This window comes from Erpetoichthys calabaricus, chromosome 4, assembly GCF_900747795.2.
Source record: "Erpetoichthys calabaricus chromosome 4, fErpCal1.3, whole genome shotgun sequence".
Taxonomy (NCBI): Eukaryota; Metazoa; Chordata; class Cladistia; order Polypteriformes; family Polypteridae; genus Erpetoichthys; species Erpetoichthys calabaricus.
In genome coordinates, this window is record NC_041397.2 from 23,108,668 (window position 1) to 23,126,532 (window position 17,865).

The following is a 17,865-nucleotide window of genomic DNA, read 5'->3' on the forward strand; positions in this document are numbered from 1 at the left end:
ATAAATAATAAAATGCTAAGGTTTTTGTCTGTCATGCAATTACGTGAGAATCACTGGGGCCAGAACCTTGATCTTGGTCTGATCTTAATTGAAAGCTTCTGATGTGAGGCATGCTGGTGAAGCAAAAAATGTGGCAAGCGATGATCTCCATGAAATTATGGCGGTTCCTGTTTTTCCTGTGGCAAACTGCATAGGTAAACTGATTGAGGAGGTGACATGGCAGTAAGAAAAAGAAGAGCATCAACATCTGCTGAGTGTGATGTAAACTGCAGGAGCTGATTATGTCATAGGAAGAAGAAGAGCAACATCTCTGACACCCGCTGTGAATTAAGCACATTCGGCATGGTAATCTGCTGCTACTCACGAACTACTGGATCTGGACCTTTGATCGTGATAGGACTACATGCCCACATGTTTCTAGTAAATAAATAATTTGGGTATTGCTATTTCAAGACCAGTGTGGTGGCACCGTGGTTTATGTCCTAGATTTACATTCTGTGACTGGTCACTTCTCGTGTGAAGTGTGATGGATATTTTCTTATTCTGTTTGTTAACAATTAAAACAAGATGACTAAAAATAATTCCAAAATATCTTAAGAAACCTGCTTCTCCTACAAGCACAATGAAACAATCGAGTGCCTTATTCCTGGAGAATTGTGGCTAAGTCCGCTTCCTCCAGGATGAGAATTGGACATATTGTGTTACAGAAATAACAGAGCCAAGGGGAAGCCAAAGACTGGCATGACATCACAGTCGGGGTGTAGTGACTTGAACAATGGGACTGGCTGGGCGTATCTTTTGAGCTGAACATGCAAAGCGTAGAATTAAAACCAAATATTGGCACTGTTTGTGTGTGAGGACTGGAAACACGGCCCACCGCCCCTCTCCCATTTATATGTATTTACTCCAATTAAAAGCGTGTTTGGCCGACAGATGATTATGTGTACAGACCTTTGTGTTGCTGCATTTTAATTCAGCATTTCTGCTACATCAGGTCTGCTTGTGTAAATCTGAGCCTTGGGCACACAGCGCTGCCAGGGAAGGTGCCAGCTGCCCACAACCCTAAACTGGATAAGCCAAGTAGAAAATGGAGGAATCTTATAAGGGATTATTTTAAGGGCTTCAACAGTTCAGGGTCCCCCCAGCCTATCTGTTAGTCAGTAATGAAACAGTCCTTACGTTATATAGCGCCTTTCTGTACTGTGTGGCACCCCCAGTTCTGAGGTATACTTCTCATGGCTACGTACAATTTTGGTACTTGTACTGGTCTTATACTGATCCTGGTCTTGTAGTGGTCTTGCACTGGTTTTATACTGGTCTCATAGTGGTCTTGTACTGGGCTTATACTGGTCTTGTAGGGGCTTATACTAATACTGGTCTTGTAGTGGTCTTGTACTGGGCTTATACTGATCTTGCAGGGAGTTTATGCTGGTTTTATACTGGTCTTGTCATGGGATAACACTGGTCTCATATAATATATTTTGGTGTTATACTGGTCTTGTATAATATACTGTTTATTGGTCTTGTACTCGTCTTGCACTGGTCTTAAACAAGACTTGTAGTGGTCTTGTACTGAGCTTATATTGGTCTCATATGATATATTTTGTTCTTATACTTGTACTGGTCTTATACTGGCCTTGTACTGGGCTTACTGTATAATGGTCTTGTTTGGGCTTATACTGATACTGGTCTTGTAGTGGTCTTGCACTGGTTTTATATTGGTCTTATAGTGAGCTTATACTGGTCTTGTTTAATATATTTTGGTCTTATACTGGTCTTGTAGTGGTCTTGCACTGGTTTTATATTGGTCTTATAGTGAGCTTATACTGGTCTTGTTTAATATATTTTGGTCTTATACTGGTCTTGTAATGGTCTTGTACTGGGCTTATACTGGTCTTGTATAATATATATTGGCCTTGTACTTGTACTGGTCTTATACTGGCTTTGTAGTGGTCTTGTTCTGGGTTTATTCTGGTCTTGTAAAATATATTTTGGTCTTGTACTAGTCAAGTAGTGCATAGTTTCTTAAAGTATGGGTTGCTGGCTTTTGGGTCGTGTACGATTTACGAAGTGTCTCACGATGGTTGCAGAAACTGATGTTGGTCGGCTATGACAGTCATTGACGATTCTGCAAGGGGCAAAACCCCCTTCCCAGTCCGATGGTCGATCTGATTGGCAGAGCAGAGCTGTGGAGGTCTGCCAGCTCAGAAATTTCAATTTCATGTTTTAATGGGGCGGCACGGTGGCGCAGTGGGTAGCGCTGCTGCCTCGCAGTTGGGAGATCTGGGGACCTGGGTTTGATTCCCGGGTCCTCTCTGCATGGAGTTTGCATGTTCTCCCCGTGTCTGCGTGGGTTTCCTCCGGGCGCTCCGATTTCCTCCCACAGTCCAAAGACATGCAGGTTAGGTGGATTGGCGATTCTAAATTGGCCCTAGTGTGTGCTTGGTGTGTGGGTGTGTTTGTGTGTGTCCTGCGGTGGGTTGGCACCCTGCCCAGGATTGGTTCCTGCCTTGTGCCCTGTGTTGGCTGGGATTGGCTCCAGCAGACCCCCGTGACCCTGTGTTTGGATTCAGCGGGTTGGACAATGGATGGATGGATGGATGTTTTAATGGAGAATGGGGATAACAAGGTTTCTGATACAGTGGATCACAACAAAGAATTTACAACGTCAATGCAAAAAATCTCCCGTTGCCTGTGTCACATAATCTGCATGTGAGGTCATCAAGTTGTATGCCAACAACAGGAAAAACACATGCATTTTTAGCTATAATATTGTTAAATTAATAAAGGTTTTGATAGAATGGCACACAATGGTAAACAACTTGGTAAAACAGCAAACGATATCAAAAATTTCCATGAAAAAATGTCATGTTACTTGTGTTGCATAATCCACGTGTCAGTTTGGCTTAGTCACGCCTTTTATTAGTAGATTGTTATGATGCAGAGTCTTCCACAAAGGCAAAATGGTGTGAGGAATCCAAAAGCTGTTACTCAAGCAGGCCAAGATCTTCACTGATCTGTGCGGCAGAGCCTCACCTTAGCCCACCATGCCCCAAATCCTACCTGCTGGGTTCAGCTGTAGCAGGTTTAAACATGGTGGGGGGGGGGGGGCTGACAACACAACTAGAAATTTACAAACATATATGAATAACTCCGCAAGAGAAGGGATGACCGTAAACCTTTGGCTTGTATGAACAGAAAATCTTTATAAATCAAGGATTTATTTAATGAAAATAGAAAAATACAAAGAAAGTGACAAAAACAGGCACAGAAGTTGCTTTAAAGGCAATCCCTAATAAATGAGTCTCCAAAATATAATCAAATAATAAAAAAAGCAAAGCTCAATAAATTGAGAAACACAATTCTCACTCACCTCCACAATGGCTGCAGGTTTTCATTCTAACCCTTTTCCTAATCATTGACCAGTTTTCACTGCTAATTAACTCCTTTTCCTTTCATTTTTAATAGCCCTGTTTTTAAGGATTCAGTCCTCTGAATTGATTCGTTTCTTCATTAAATGGCAGTCAAACAGAAATGAGATTTGAAACAAGCCAACAGACGACCAGCTAAACTGGGATTTCAAACTCCAGTCAATTTCACTCCAACCAGTTTCTTAATGAGAAGACAATTCTTGCTGCTAATTAAAGCCATTATTGAATATCAGGACATGTTGCTGCTCTCATTCTGCCATGGCAGACTGTTGATTTTCTGTTTTTCCTAAAACCACCGTCAGGATGTTTTGGTGACCTGAGCAGTCCAATATGACTGAGACCTTCACCTTTCTTTATTTTCAGGTTAGCTGGTCATGTGGCAGCTTCTTTTGGGTCTCGTTTTTTGGCTGCTTATTAAAGAAAAAGAAACAACTAAGGGGTCTGAGTCACGTCAATTAAAACTAAGGCAAAACAAGTTAATCAGCAGCAGAAACGGCAACTCACTAATGAAGAAGATAGTTAGAATGAAAACCTGCAGCCACTGCGGCCCACCAGGACCAGAGATGGACACCCCTGCAATAGAACATAAACTATACATAAATTCAGGGTGGTACATAACACAAATAAAAGGTGCCAAAATGTAAGTGGCGACTTGCTGTCGTATTGCATGCCAATGCAAGGCAGAGTGTCGAGTAGAGGCCTTCCACTGGCCTTCAGTGAGGAATTGTGAATTTCCTGAGCCCAGTCAGTGAATCAGCCCAAACTGTGCGTTAACCACCTCTGTTCTGTACACTTTATTTTGACAGGCATCCAAGTGGCCATTGTGTAGGTTAACAATTCATCTGTTGTAACATGCTGTGCGTTCATCTGAGCCGACTACTCCGCTGCCAGGACCATCCCGGAGGAGCTGCGGTGCCTTTAAGGGCATGACGTGTGACGGCACCTCCAGACGTCTTAGTCGGAATGCAGCAGACCTTCCTGGATGTCAGATCAGCACTGCTGCGGGTGATCCTCTACGGCTGTGGTGAGTTGGGAAAGACGGGGGGCACAGCTGGAGCAGTTTGAGGAGAAACAGACTTGTGGCTTCAGATCAGAGATTTCCCTTGCAGGGTTAGGGCAGGAGCACAGCAGAGAGAAGTGAGGCGAGTTCTTTTTTTTTTTAATCTTTGTAAGCAGACAGCCCAGTGTGGTTTGTTTTACCTGCCTAGCATGGAGGAGAGCTACACAACATCATCAACTACAACAACAACGTCAACAACAGCAGCACATTTTCATGCAAAGGATGTAGTTCCAGGTGCTTTACAAGATGACAAAGAAAGAAAAAACAAAACAGAAATGGATAAACAGAAGAATTAAAACATTACATACCAAAAATATGAGACACGAATAAATTATTACATGTGTACATAGCGTGGATTGGCAAGTATTTTTCGTTTTTAAGTCCCTAAAGATATGTTTGATGGACACATGGATGGAGAGGACGAAAAGGAAAAAGAAACTGTAGATAAGCAAGAGAAAAAAAATCTACAGGGATTCCCTGGTCAAAAGACCACCCAGGCCCCCGGGTATTCTACAGTCCAGGAATGTGTCACAATTGGAGGATACTCTTGGGGCGTATCAGGCCAGGGGGGCCGTGGTGTGTGGCACCACCATAGACCACCAGAAAAAAGAAAATGCACAATAGTAGTGATAAGGGACCCACCTATAAAACACTTCATAGAATTATATTTAGATTAGACAGAATTTAAATAAACAAATATGTAAATAGGTAGATAAATAAGTAAGTAAATACACACACACACAGTTCGGTCTGGACACACACCAGAATGGCTATAAAGCAAGAAAAGTAAACTTCAAACTTGGCAGTCCCAGTCCCAGTGAGACACTATACAGGTATATTGCTGCTGGTTTAGAAGACCCCCCATGTTGCGTTTCTTGACCCACTTCTGCTGAATGATTCATTGGCTGAAAGTCCCCAGTGTTGATATGTCAGAGAGAGGATGTGCAGTATTGTTCATAATGTCACTTAGTTTTGTTTTATTCTCTACAAACTCCAGTGGAGTCCTGAGTGTGTCCCATAACTGAGTCTGCCCTTTTAATTAGCTTGTTGATTCGGTGGGCCTCTCTTGAAGTGATTTTATCAGCCCAGCACACCACAGTACAGAAAATCCCACTGGCCATCTCAGAGTTGTAGAAGATGTGAAGGTGTCATTACCACCAAATGCAGTCTTCTAAGGATGAAGAGCCTGCTCTGCCCTTTGTTCTATAGGTCCTCTGTGTTCTGAGACCAATCCAACCGGTCACTGATGGGGACCCCCAAATACTTGTAAGAGTGGACCACCTTTACATGCATTCGTTGAATAGTGAGCAGACATAGAGGCTCTTTGGTGCAGCAAAGGTCAATCACCAGTTCCTTGGTTTTACTGATGTTAAGATGAAAACAATTCTTTTTGCACCACTGAACAAACCTCTCTACCAGACTCTTCTATATCTGTCTCAACATCTTATGTAATGACAAAGAAGCCATTTCATCCTTGTACTTATTTTCATGATGATAGTGACTTAAGTTATCATCATCATGTTAAGCACTTTGAGCTACATCATTTGTATGAAAATGTGATGTAGAAATAAATATTGTTGTTGTTGTTATGTGGCCAAGAGAAGGCCAGATTAGAGAAGTGAGTTTGTGAAGTATTAAATTGTAAAGCCGTTATCCCTAATGGTAAAGTATCCACCAGTTTTTTTTATGCTTTACTCTCAGAATATTACATTTAGAACAATCTGAACGAGAACAGGCCATTCAGCCCAGCAATGCTCGCCAGTCCTATCCACAATTTATTTTTGTATAGCCCAAAATCACACAAGAAGTGCCGCAATGGGCTTTAACAGGCCCTGCCTCTTGACAGCCCCCCAGCCTTCACTCTCTAAGAAGACAAGGAAAAACTCCCAAAAAAGACCTTGTAGGGAAAAAAATTGAAGAAACCTTGGGAAAGGCAGTGCAAGGAGAGACCCCTTTCCAGGTAGGTTGGGTGCGCAGTGGGTGTCAAAAGAAGGGGGTCAATATAATACAATACAATACAATACAATACAATACAATACAATACAAAACACAGAACAAATCCTCAATACAGTATAGAAATAAAAATTTTAGAAGTACAGAGCAGAATTTAACAGTAGATGATATCACATAAGAAGATTTGGATTTGTTTAGAGTCTTGGAGACCTCATCCATCAAGCTGACTCCCCCTATTGGCCATTCCACAGCTGAGACAGCACTGGGCCAGCCAATCCAATGAAAGGACCCCTCTTTCCCACGATTCCTGCGATCCTCCATCAGGGCTGACTTTACCTTAGGCAGGCAAAACAACTTGGCAGGTGGGCTGTGGCACCAAGTGCCACATTTGAGTACCGAGAAGAGAAACAGAATAGGTGAGGATTAGTAACAAATTATAACTATCATGTTACTTATGTTTTAATGCTAATGACTAACAACAGAGATGCAGTCTGTACAGTTAATCAGCAGCTCTAGTCAGGGTATGCTAAACTGAAGTAGTGAGTCTTTCAGCCGGGATTTAAAAGCTGAGACCGAAGGGGCATCTCTTATAGTAGCAGGCAGACCATTACACAGTTTAGGGGCCCTGTAACTAAAAGCTCGACCTCCCACTGTTATTTTATTAATCCATCCATTATCCAACCTGCTATATCCTAACTACAGGGTCACGGGGGTCTGCTGGAGCCAATCCCAGCCAACACAGGGCGCAAGGCAGGAACAAACCCCAGGCAGGGTGCCAGCCCACTGCAGGGCACACACACACACACACACCAAGCACACATTAGGGACAATTTAGGATCGCCAATGCACCTAACCTGCATATCTTTGGACTGTGGGAGGAAACCCACGCAGACACGGGGAGAACATGCAAACTCCATGCAGGGAGGACCCAGGAAACGAACCCTGGTCTCCTAACTGCGAGGCAGCAGCGCTACCCACTGCGCCACCGTGCCGACCCTATCCACTTATTTCTTCTAAAAAAACATCAAGTCGAGTTTTGAAAGTCCCTAAAGTCCTCCTGTCTACCACACTATTGGGTCTCTTATTCCAAGTGTCTATTGTTCTTTGTGTAAAGATAAACTTCCAATTGTTTGTGTGAGATTTACCCTTAATAAGTTTCCAGCTGTGTCCCTGAGTTCTTATTGAACTCATTTTAAAATAAAAGTCTCGATCCACTGGACTAATTCCCTTCATAATTTAAAAAATTATCTTCTTGAATCGTGCTTGAATTTAACCAAGGTGTACCTCATTGGATCGCGAAAAAACTTTACATGGAAAAATGTGGGTCACAATTCCAAAAAGGTCAAGAAATGCTGTATTACAGTTTCCCTTGATTGCTTACAGTAGACACACTTCTTGAAATTAAGCTCCATTTCCCAAAACTCTAAACACAATTTTGTATTTGCACACTCAACTCCCCAAACTTCAGCTCTTTTATCTTTCCTCATAATTCATCTCCTGTAGCTCTGGACTCAGCCTAGCCGCTCTTCTCTGGACGTTGTTTTCTAGTGCTATTATGTCCTTTTTGTAGCCTGGAGACCAAAACTGCTCACACAACTCCAGATGAGGCCTCACCAGTGTGTTGTAAAGTTTCAGCATCACCTCCTGTAACTTGTACTCCACATACCAAGACGCTATATAACCTGACATTCATCTCGCACTTATGAAACAATTGATCTGTGAACGAAAAGATATGAATAAGAATGACGATGACAGAAGGGAATGACAGTTAAGATTGTAATGTGAGGGAACCGCGGGACTAGTTTGAAATGTGAAAATGAAATTAACTGATGCGACGAGTGAATACGATTGGGGTATGTTGTATACTAAAAGCAGTTTCAGTGGCCATGGCCGATAGCCATTCAGGTGTACTTTGAATCAAAGTCTAGTAGAGGTCATGTTATGTCAATTTTCTAAACTGTTCTTATATGACCTGTTTGTGAGGGGGAGCTGGAGTCTATGACAGTTAGCATAGGGCGCAAGACAGGAAAAAACCCTGGACAAGGTGCAAGTCCATTACAGGGCGAACACCCACACCTTCACACACATACACCCTCATACACACACACGCTATGGTCAATTTAGTACCACCAATTCACCTAACTTGCATGTCTTTGGACTTTGGGAGGAAACCCATGCAAACACGGGCAGAACATTCAAACTCCAAGTAAGGAGGACCCAGGAGGCAAACCCTGGTCTCCTTACTACAAAGAAGAAACACTAACACTGCGCCACCATGCCACCCTGTAGAAGAGGAGCAAGGAAGATACTTCATCAGGTTTAAGGTGCCTTGGTGACTCTTGTCACACTATTTGAAAGTGCCAGCATAAATTTCAATCTACTGGTATTGTGGAGGACATGTTTGGACCACTGAGAACTGTAAGAGTACCAGAAAATATGAAAATGTTGAGGAGAGGTGTAGACATGCAACACAATGCCAGTCAGCAAGAATTAAATATTTGGAAGTGGGTCCTTCTGCACCCTTAATCGTCCCCTGTCTCTAATTGGCTATCTCTCTCTAACCACTTCATCACCTAACAGCTAATTTGTGGTAAGCATACTGGTGCAAAAATGGCTTCCATCCCATCACCCAGGTGGGTGCTGCACATTACTGAAGCCTGAAGTGTCTCCCCATTCACTTTAGAGAGTGAGAACTGTGCTATATAAATGTGAAGAATTATTATTTTTCTCTATTATAAAAAAAATCTTGGAAGGAGACGAGACGTGATTTTCTCGGAGAGACACTTATACGTCTCGCGAGAAAGAGATTTAGCCCTGCCCGGGGCCGGAAATAAAAGACAACGAATAGATGACAAAGTAGAACGTCGTAAAGAATTCAGAAATGTTGGCGCGATGCACATGCAGAGCAGGTTAGAGATAATGGAAGTACTAAAATCCGAAAGTCTCAAAAAATAATAGTAAAGATCACATTAGTGCAAACTAACAGAAATTATTACTCGGTAAAGTAACGAAACAGTGAAAAGAGATTGAATATATTGTTTGGAATTAAACTTTAAGTTGGAGACTTGTAGATCGTCTAATTCGTGTTTCCAGCGAGAATTGAAAGATTCCAAAAACGTTGGTGTGGTATGAAGTCCCATGAGATGGAGACTTTTAACATGAGATTCTTTCAGGTCACATCCTGCTTACAACTATTTTCAAACAAGACCACGGTCATCTAACCTCAGTTGTGTGAATGCTTTTGTCAGAAACACTTCCTACGCTCTCAGCTCTTACAAATTTTATCAGGACAATAATTTTATACGTTCTAGATGACACGTCAACGACAAAGCGAAGAAGAAAGAGCATGGGCAAACATTCGAGAAAGTCATTCTATTTATTAGAGAGAAAGAAACGATATTCACTCACAGGCAGTTATACGCTGCGTTGTCATGATGTAAGTCTAAACACGCAATCAAAATTCAATGTGATTGTGAAGAAAAGTTCATTCCAAATATTGTTTTTACTAAAGTTTTAAAGTAATTGTGAAAATAATTCATAAGTAACAATTCACATAAAAATAACAATCTCTTTAAATTGTATATCCAGTAAAGCAAACCCGGGGGTGGGCAAGCAAAGCGAGCAGTGGGCAGAGCCCCCTAGTTTATTATTAAATACGACAGGTTGGTTGGCCAGCCACACCGACTCGCCACAAGTCAACCCTTTCACATTGAGGTGCATTTATACTAATTTACGTCCATTGACCAACACAGACAGACTCGCAGTTCCCACACCATCAGGTCGACTCCCAGACATCGAGGCTTTATCTGTAGCCTCTGTGCTGTCAACACAAAAACCAAAAATACCGTTTTTAAATTAATCTTCCTTAAGGCTTCCTCTTTAAGCTCCTCAAGTATTCTCAATAACTATGGAAAAACTTTGTATGTCTCATCTTTCAAGTTTTTGGCAAATTGAGAAAATGATGCCCCCCTATAATTAACAATCTCTAGATTTCATTTTCCTGAGCTTCACTTACCCAATATTGTTTTGTTTTTTTTCACGAATCAACAGCACCTGCCATTTAAATCACACAGTCACAGCATTTAAATCACGTGATCATAATCCATTGTTTTCTTTGGTAGGTGGCCTTTTCTCATTGGTCAGTGGAGTTGTTAGGTTTTTGTCTTGGAGTTTGTCAAATACTATGCGGATTGTAGCTTCTTCCATCATGCTGTGACCGGAATGAAGACATATTTGGCCGTCTCCACTACCTTATAACATCATGAGTAACTCCAAAAACTAAAAAGCTCAATTTTGAAAATAATAACAGTGACTTGGTTTATCCTTTGCACGTGAGTATTGCTCTGCTGATTTGATTGCTATCCTGTAGCCAATGCTATTTTGGATGTGTCAAATCTTTCTCTGAATCTTTCTGATTCTGTTCTAGCCATCTTGACTGTAACTACACGGCACAACAAATAAGAAGGGCAGTAAAGCCAGCATTAGCTCACCTTCACTTTAGGCCATGTCTGCTTCTTTCTCACTTTCCCAGTCAGAGGTTAAGACGTTTCCTTTGACCCTCTGAACTCAGATTCGCCCCCTTAAATCCCTCAAGTATTTCGCTTTGCGGGCTAATTGGCTTCATGCAGTCAGACATCTGACTGACGTAGCATTTTCTGATTGGCTGTCACTTTTCACTTTAATAATAATAATACATTGTATTTATTTGTAGGCACCTTTCTAAACACTCAAGGAACTGAACAATAGATAAAACACAGATTATAAACAAAACTAAAATACAAAAATTAAAATCAGACAGAGCAATTGTAATCAAAGAGAAAAAGCATTCTTAAACAAATGAGTTTTAAGTTTAGATTTGAAAAGTGAAAATGATTCAATATTTCTAAGCTCAGATGGTAGTGAGTTCCAGAGCTGGGTAGCAGAGCAACTGAATGCTGTGCTCCCCATAGTGGTAAGACGGACGAAGGGGACAGTCAAGTGGGTGGAGGAAGAGGATCTAAGGGTACGGGAGGGAATGGCAACATGGAGGAAGTCAGACAGATATGGAGGGGCGAGGTTGTGGAGAGCCTTAAAAGTTAACAGAATAATTTTGAATTGAATGCTGAACTTAACTGGAAGCCAATGAAGCTGCTGCAGGACGGGAGTGATATGGTGAATAGAGGGGGTTCTAGTAATGATGTGGGCAGCTGAATTCTGGACCAGTTGAAGCTTATAAAGAGATCTGCGAGAAAGACCAAAGAAAAGGGAATTGCAATAATCGAGATGAGAAGTGACAAGGCTGTGAACAAGGATAGCAGTGGTGTGGGGAGTGAGAGAGGGGCAAATGCGATTAATGTTACACAAGTGGAAATATGGAGTCCTGGAGATGTTATTGATAAAGTACTGTCAAGGATGACATCCAGACTCTTAACCTGTGAGGAAGGGGAGACAGAGGAATTATCAATAACAAATAAAAAGTGATCAGTTTTGGAAAATGTTGATTTTGTACCAATGAGGAGAACCTCAGTTTTGTCACTATTTAATTTAAGAACATTTGAAGACAAAAAAGGATTTGATTTCTGCTATGCAATCAATAAGTGAGGAGGGTGGAAAGGAAGCAGTAGGTTTGCTAGTGAGGTAGAGCTGGGTGTCATCAGCATAACAGTGGAAGCTAATGTTATATTTACGAAAGATATTACCAAGGGGAAGGAGGTAAATAATGAAAAGGAGAGGCCCCAGGACAGAGCCCACCTGAAGTAACAGCGGTGGGTTGGGATGTGAAAGTTTTAAGCTGAACAAACTGAGTGCGGCCTGAGAGGTAGGATCTGAACCAGTCTAGTGGAGTGTGGGTAATGCCAATCGAAGATAATCTATTGAGAAGAGTAGTGTGACAAATAGTGTCAAAGGCTGCGCTCAGATCAAGGAGGATGAGAATAGTGATTAAACCAGAATCAGCTGCCGTAAGGAGGTCGTTAGTCATTTTTATATATCTTCATGTTGGGGATGGTGGTTTTGATAATGGGCTATGTTCAAACATGGCATTTTCATCTGATGGGCAAAAAGCTCAGTTTAGCTCTCATCAGACCGTAGAATCTTCTTCCAGCTGACTTCACAGTCTCCCAAGTGCCTTCTAATGAGATGTCCTGTGCCTTTTTCCCTATTCCACCACTCCCATAAAAGCTATGACTGGTGAAGCACCTGCCCAACCGTTGTTCAGAATTCTCCTAGGTGGCATCTCTCACTGGTTGTCTTCTTGAACAATTTGGTTTTCATTTCAATATGTTGGCTTTGGTTAATAAATAGGATTTTCTTGGTGGACAACTTTTGGGAGTTTTTTCTTGTCTTCTTAGGGAGTCAGATCTGGGGGGGCTGTCAAAAATGATGCCTGATAAAGCCCATTGAGGCATTCCTCATGTGATTTTGGGCTATACAAGAAAATAAATTGTTGCTGTTGACTTCTGTAATCGGGGTTAAGTACTCTGGTTAGAAAACACATTCTTTGTACTCTGAATACCGTATTTACTCACGTATAAGTCTTGAAACTCAAAAAATTCATCATAAAATCAGACCCTGACTTATACGCCCGTTCAAAAATACGACACTTAATTTTTTTTTTTTTACATCTTCTTGCCTCCTCCAATCTCGCTTTAGTTTCTCAGACGCATCGAATTTTGTTGCAGCAGCGCGTTTACCAATTTCTTTCGCCACTTCAACGACGTTTAATTTAAAATGAGCTTCATATTTTCTTCTTGTTGAACGCTTCATCGTAGATAAGGGATGCTCTTACGATAAAGGAGCATCTCTCTCAGGTGGGCGTTAGCATATCATAATCTCTTGGACCAATAGTGTAAGTTTTCCTCATTCGACTTATATGACCAACATTATAAAATACCAGAAATTATACGATAAATTCAAGTCCCGACTTATCCGCGGGAGAACTTATCTGCGAGTATATACGGTAGTTTATCTTTTGTTTTGGAGTTTATTTCTCAGTCTTTGGGAATATTGCATCTTTTTTGTTTTGCTTCTGAAGTAAGCACACATCTCCCAATCACCTTCATAAAACACCATACCGGTGGGCTGTCAGTGTGGGAAAGAAGATGGGCAGCTGGTTTTCAAAAACAAAACAGGCAGCACATGTCCACAGTGCGAATGTCCTGACTGTTTTGTTTTTTATTTGACTGCCGTAACACAGTGAACACTTACTGTACCTGCAAGCACTTCAGAAATGCTTCTGCATTCTTAAAGTCCATTACTCGGAACATGTGGCCAATGGGGAGTCTTCTTAACGATCATAAATGAGATCATCTCACAAAGCTGAAGAAAGTGAGGCAGACGCTGTTGCTTCTAATCCCAGCTGAGATGCAACGAGCAGCCAACAGAGTGACATGTGCAGGTGGTGAATGAGGCAGATGAGAGTGCATAAAGTCACATGGCCAGAGCTGTGCAAAATCAGGGCAATAGCAGTGGCATTGAAGGGTGGCCAAGGAAGGAGACTGCAGATAGTCTCAGCCCAGCGACACTCGGACCACCCAAGTTGATATTACAGTGATCCCTCGCTATATCGCGCTTCGCCCTTCGCGGCTTCACTCCATCGCGGATTTTATATGTAAGCATATTTAAATATATATCGCGGATTTTTCGCTGCTTCGCGGGTTTCTGCGGACAATGGGTCTTTTAATTTCTGGTACATGCTTCCTCAGTTGGTTTGCCCAGTTGATTTCATACAAGGGACGCTATTGGCAGATGGCTGAGAAGCTACCCAACTTACTTTTCTCTCTCTCTCTCTCTCTCTCTCTCTCTCTCTCTCTCTCTTTCTCTTGCGCTGACTTTTTCTGATCCTGACATAGGGGGTGTGAGCAGGGGGGCTGTTCGCACACCTAGACGATACGGACGCTCGTCTAAAAATGCTGAAAGATTATCTTCACGTTGGCTACCTTCTGTGCAGCTGCTTCGTGAAGCGACATGCTGCCCGGTGCTTCGCATACTTAAAAGCACGAAGGGCACGTATTGATTTTTTTATCTGTCTCTCTCTCTCTCTCTCTGTCTGCTCCTGACGGAGGGGGTGTGAGCTGCCACCCTCAACAGCTTTGTGCCGCGGTGCTTCGCAAACTTAAAAGCAAACAGCGTATTGATTTGTTTGCTCCTTTGAAGAGGAAGATATGTTTGCATTCTTTTAATTGTGAGACAGAACTGTCATCTCTGTCTTGTCATGGAGCACAGTTTAAACTTTTGAAAAAGAGACAAATGTTTGTTTGCAGTGTTTGAATAATGTTCATGTCTCTCTACAACGTCCTGTGTTTCTGCGCAAATCTGTGACCCAAGCATGACAATATAAAAATAACCATATAAACATATGGTTTCTACTTCGCGGATTTTCTTATTTCGCGGGTGGCTCTGGAACGCAACCCCCGCAATGGAGGAGGGATTACTGTATACGTATTTGTATTTTTGCTACATTAAATCCACCTCCGGTAACAAAGTTTGTTATAATGAACTAAAATTGCAGAACGTACAGTATCTACTTCATTAATTGTGGTATTGCTGCATACTGTATGCTTAGACAACTTGTGGTAATTTATTAATTCATTTATAGGTTTAACTCCTGTGTTATTCTCTCACATGCCACATTCATCCCCCCCAAAGAATACCTTTACTGACACTCTGTACATGGAACGATATGACTGATTTACAGACGGTGGTAACACTTCTTAAACACACGTCGTCAATTACAGAAGTACGTGATTAGTTTCACATCTCATGTCCTTGCTAGTTATTGATAAACAGGACCCTTGGAGTTAGGATTCTCCTAAACTAGATTATACTGCTTCTCTTATCAGTGCTTAACCTTGTGCTAAAGTAACAGCGGTACTGGGTCACAAATCAGAAGGCTTTAATTAAAATGCTTTCTAAGAGTGCTAAAGGCAAAAGCTAACAGTTAACAAAGTCATTCAATATAATCAATATATAATCAATTTGTGAAAATCATATTTGTCAATAATAATCAACTCTAACACACATTTTATACACATCAAGTATCACATCAAGTCGTCTCTGTAAGTAACAGTTAAAGGCCATTCGGAATCATTGTGCATTCAGCGATTGCACTTTATCATCTTCTATTCATTCATTCAGTTTCTGCACATGCTTTTTTTTTGGCATAGTTTCATTAAAACCTCTTATTCTTTACTTAATAGTTCTCCACCCACACTGTTTGCATTCCCCCGTATTAATGAACCCTTATGCTGTCGCCCACTTAACTGCTCTACTTCCAGACCACTAAGAACTGTTCAATCTAAATTAAATAAATAAATAAAACTTGCTTGTCAGAGAGGAGGGAAACCCAGAAGGCTCTTTATAAAACACACACACACTCACACACACATAGAGGACCACATTAACGCTCATTTCTAGTCTTTGGACTTTACCGAGGAAATCAGAATATCTAATCTGCAGTGCTTTCCATCCTAATAATAGTCATTATCTAGGAACTCTTTTACTTATTACATATTTCTGAAATTTTGTGTTTCCCCGGTAATTTGTAATTTTTTGTTTTTTCCAGCCTTTGCAGAAATCCATGTGCGAAGCACACAGCATGTTGCTCTAAGCAACCACAGCATCTTTGTGGACTTCTTGTCAGCAAGCAACAAGTCATCCATCAGGCAAACTGTCATCCTAATGGACATCGATCTGCATAAAACCATAGGCCTCAAACCTGTGCCAATGAACCAATCGGAGGGGACTGTGGAGTTTGACTGCTCTTTCTTCCGGTATGCAGGAAGTTTTCAGTTTCGACTGCAAGAAGAGGATAATGTGGAGGATTATAATAATACTGACCGGACTCGGAGTGGTGGTCCATGGTGGAGCGAGGTACTACACGTGCGCTGGCCCAATTTTCACATTGGGGTGGAGAGGACCAGCAACAGCACTTGGAGGTCATTTCGCATCAGGATTTCTTCTGAAGAATCTTTTTGTCCAGGTTCTGTTACCTCATCGAAAGTTTATCTGGAGGTCGCTTTTCTGGAATACAATCAAGTGAGGTCAATTGAATTCGACAAGGTCAAGCAAATGGTAAAGAAGGAGATTGCACTGTTGATGTCACAGTGGGTGGAGCTCAGTTGTGCATATTCTATGACGGATGGTGATTTTGTTAAAGTATCCCTTCGATCCAATTTTTCCGATGTGGAGATTAAATCTTCAGGACATCTGTCTCTTTCTCAGATTTTTGGGTATAAGCTGGTAGCTGATGAGAGCTCCTTGAAAAACTGTGAGACATCCTTGACAGTCCACCTGATACCACCTCCATGTGCATCCACTCATGGGAAAATAATACTCGTACAAGATGGATTTGGCACCGCCGATATCCAGAGGTTTCTCGAAGAGGGCAAGACAAAGGTCAATTTCAACTGCTCACTTTTTAAGTTTGGAAAAAATAATTACTGTTTTCAGTTTTTTTCAGAATGGAGTAACTCACCTCGAGGCTCTCCGCACTGCAATGTTATATCACGACTCATAGGTTTGTCTTGGTTTTTAATTTACCTTGCTTTTATTACTGTTTTCCGCTTACTAAACGTTTTACACACAATATTCAAATTAAACGGTGCTCCTAGGAAAGATAGAAGACTAGCGCTTTATTAAAATACTAGCTGTGCTAACCATCTAAGATAGGTGGAAATCTGAGTAATCAACGTAGACCTCAGTGATAAAGTTTGCAGTGTACTATGCAATTCATGTCATTTGGTATGGGATTTGTAAAGGTTAATGTTTGTGATGCACCATCTGCTGGAATGACAAATGCAAAGCATGTCAGTTATATACCATTTGGTGTGGGATTGGTAAAAGTGGTGCTAATGTTTATGATGCGTCATCTGTTGGAATTGCAAATGCAAAGCATATGTTAGAACATTAGAACAATCTAGATGAGAACAGGCCTTAATTCTTCTAAAAAAATATCAAGTTGACTTTTGAAAGTCCTTAAAGTCTTACTGTCTACCACATTGCTTGGTAGCTTATTCCAAGTGACTATGGTTCTCTGGGTAAAGAAAAACTTCCTAATGTTTGTGCGAAATTTACCCTTAACAAGTTTCCAACTGTGTTCCTGTGTCCTTGATGAACTCATTTTAAAGTCACAGTCTCAATCCACTGGACTAATTCCCTTCATAATTTTAAACACTTCAATCATGTCTCCTCTTAATCTTCTTTTACTTAAACTGAAAAGGCTCAGCTCTTTTCATCTTTCCACCTAATTCCTCTCCTTTAGACGTGGACTCAGCCTAGTCGCTCTTCTCTGGACCTTTTCCAGTGCTGCTATGTCCTTTTTGTAGCCTGGAGACCAAAACTGCACCCAGTACTCCAGATGAGGCCTCACCAGTGTGCTATAAAGCTTCAGCATCACCTCCTGTGACTTGTAGTCCAGACATCAGGGTGCTATATAACCTGACA

At 41.4% G+C, this 17,865-nt stretch overlaps 1 protein-coding gene across 2 annotated transcripts in view; it reads left to right on the top strand.

Annotated features, from left to right (window-relative positions):
- The window catches only part of LOC114649885 (thrombospondin type-1 domain-containing protein 1), a 51,957-nt gene that overhangs the window by 9,761 nt on the left and 24,331 nt on the right, over positions 1–17,865 (top strand). Inside the window, exons 2-3 of one of the 2 annotated variants that reach the window (XM_028799251.2) lie at positions 4,238–4,455; positions 15,986–16,939. In XM_028799251.2, the coding sequence (XP_028655084.2) occupies positions 4,395–4,455; positions 15,986–16,939 (1,015 nt within the window). In that variant the 5' untranslated portion in view covers positions 4,238–4,394. The remainder of the gene's footprint in view (positions 1–4,237; positions 4,456–15,985; positions 16,940–17,865) is intronic. The other variant, XM_051926333.1, reaches the window with a different exon arrangement.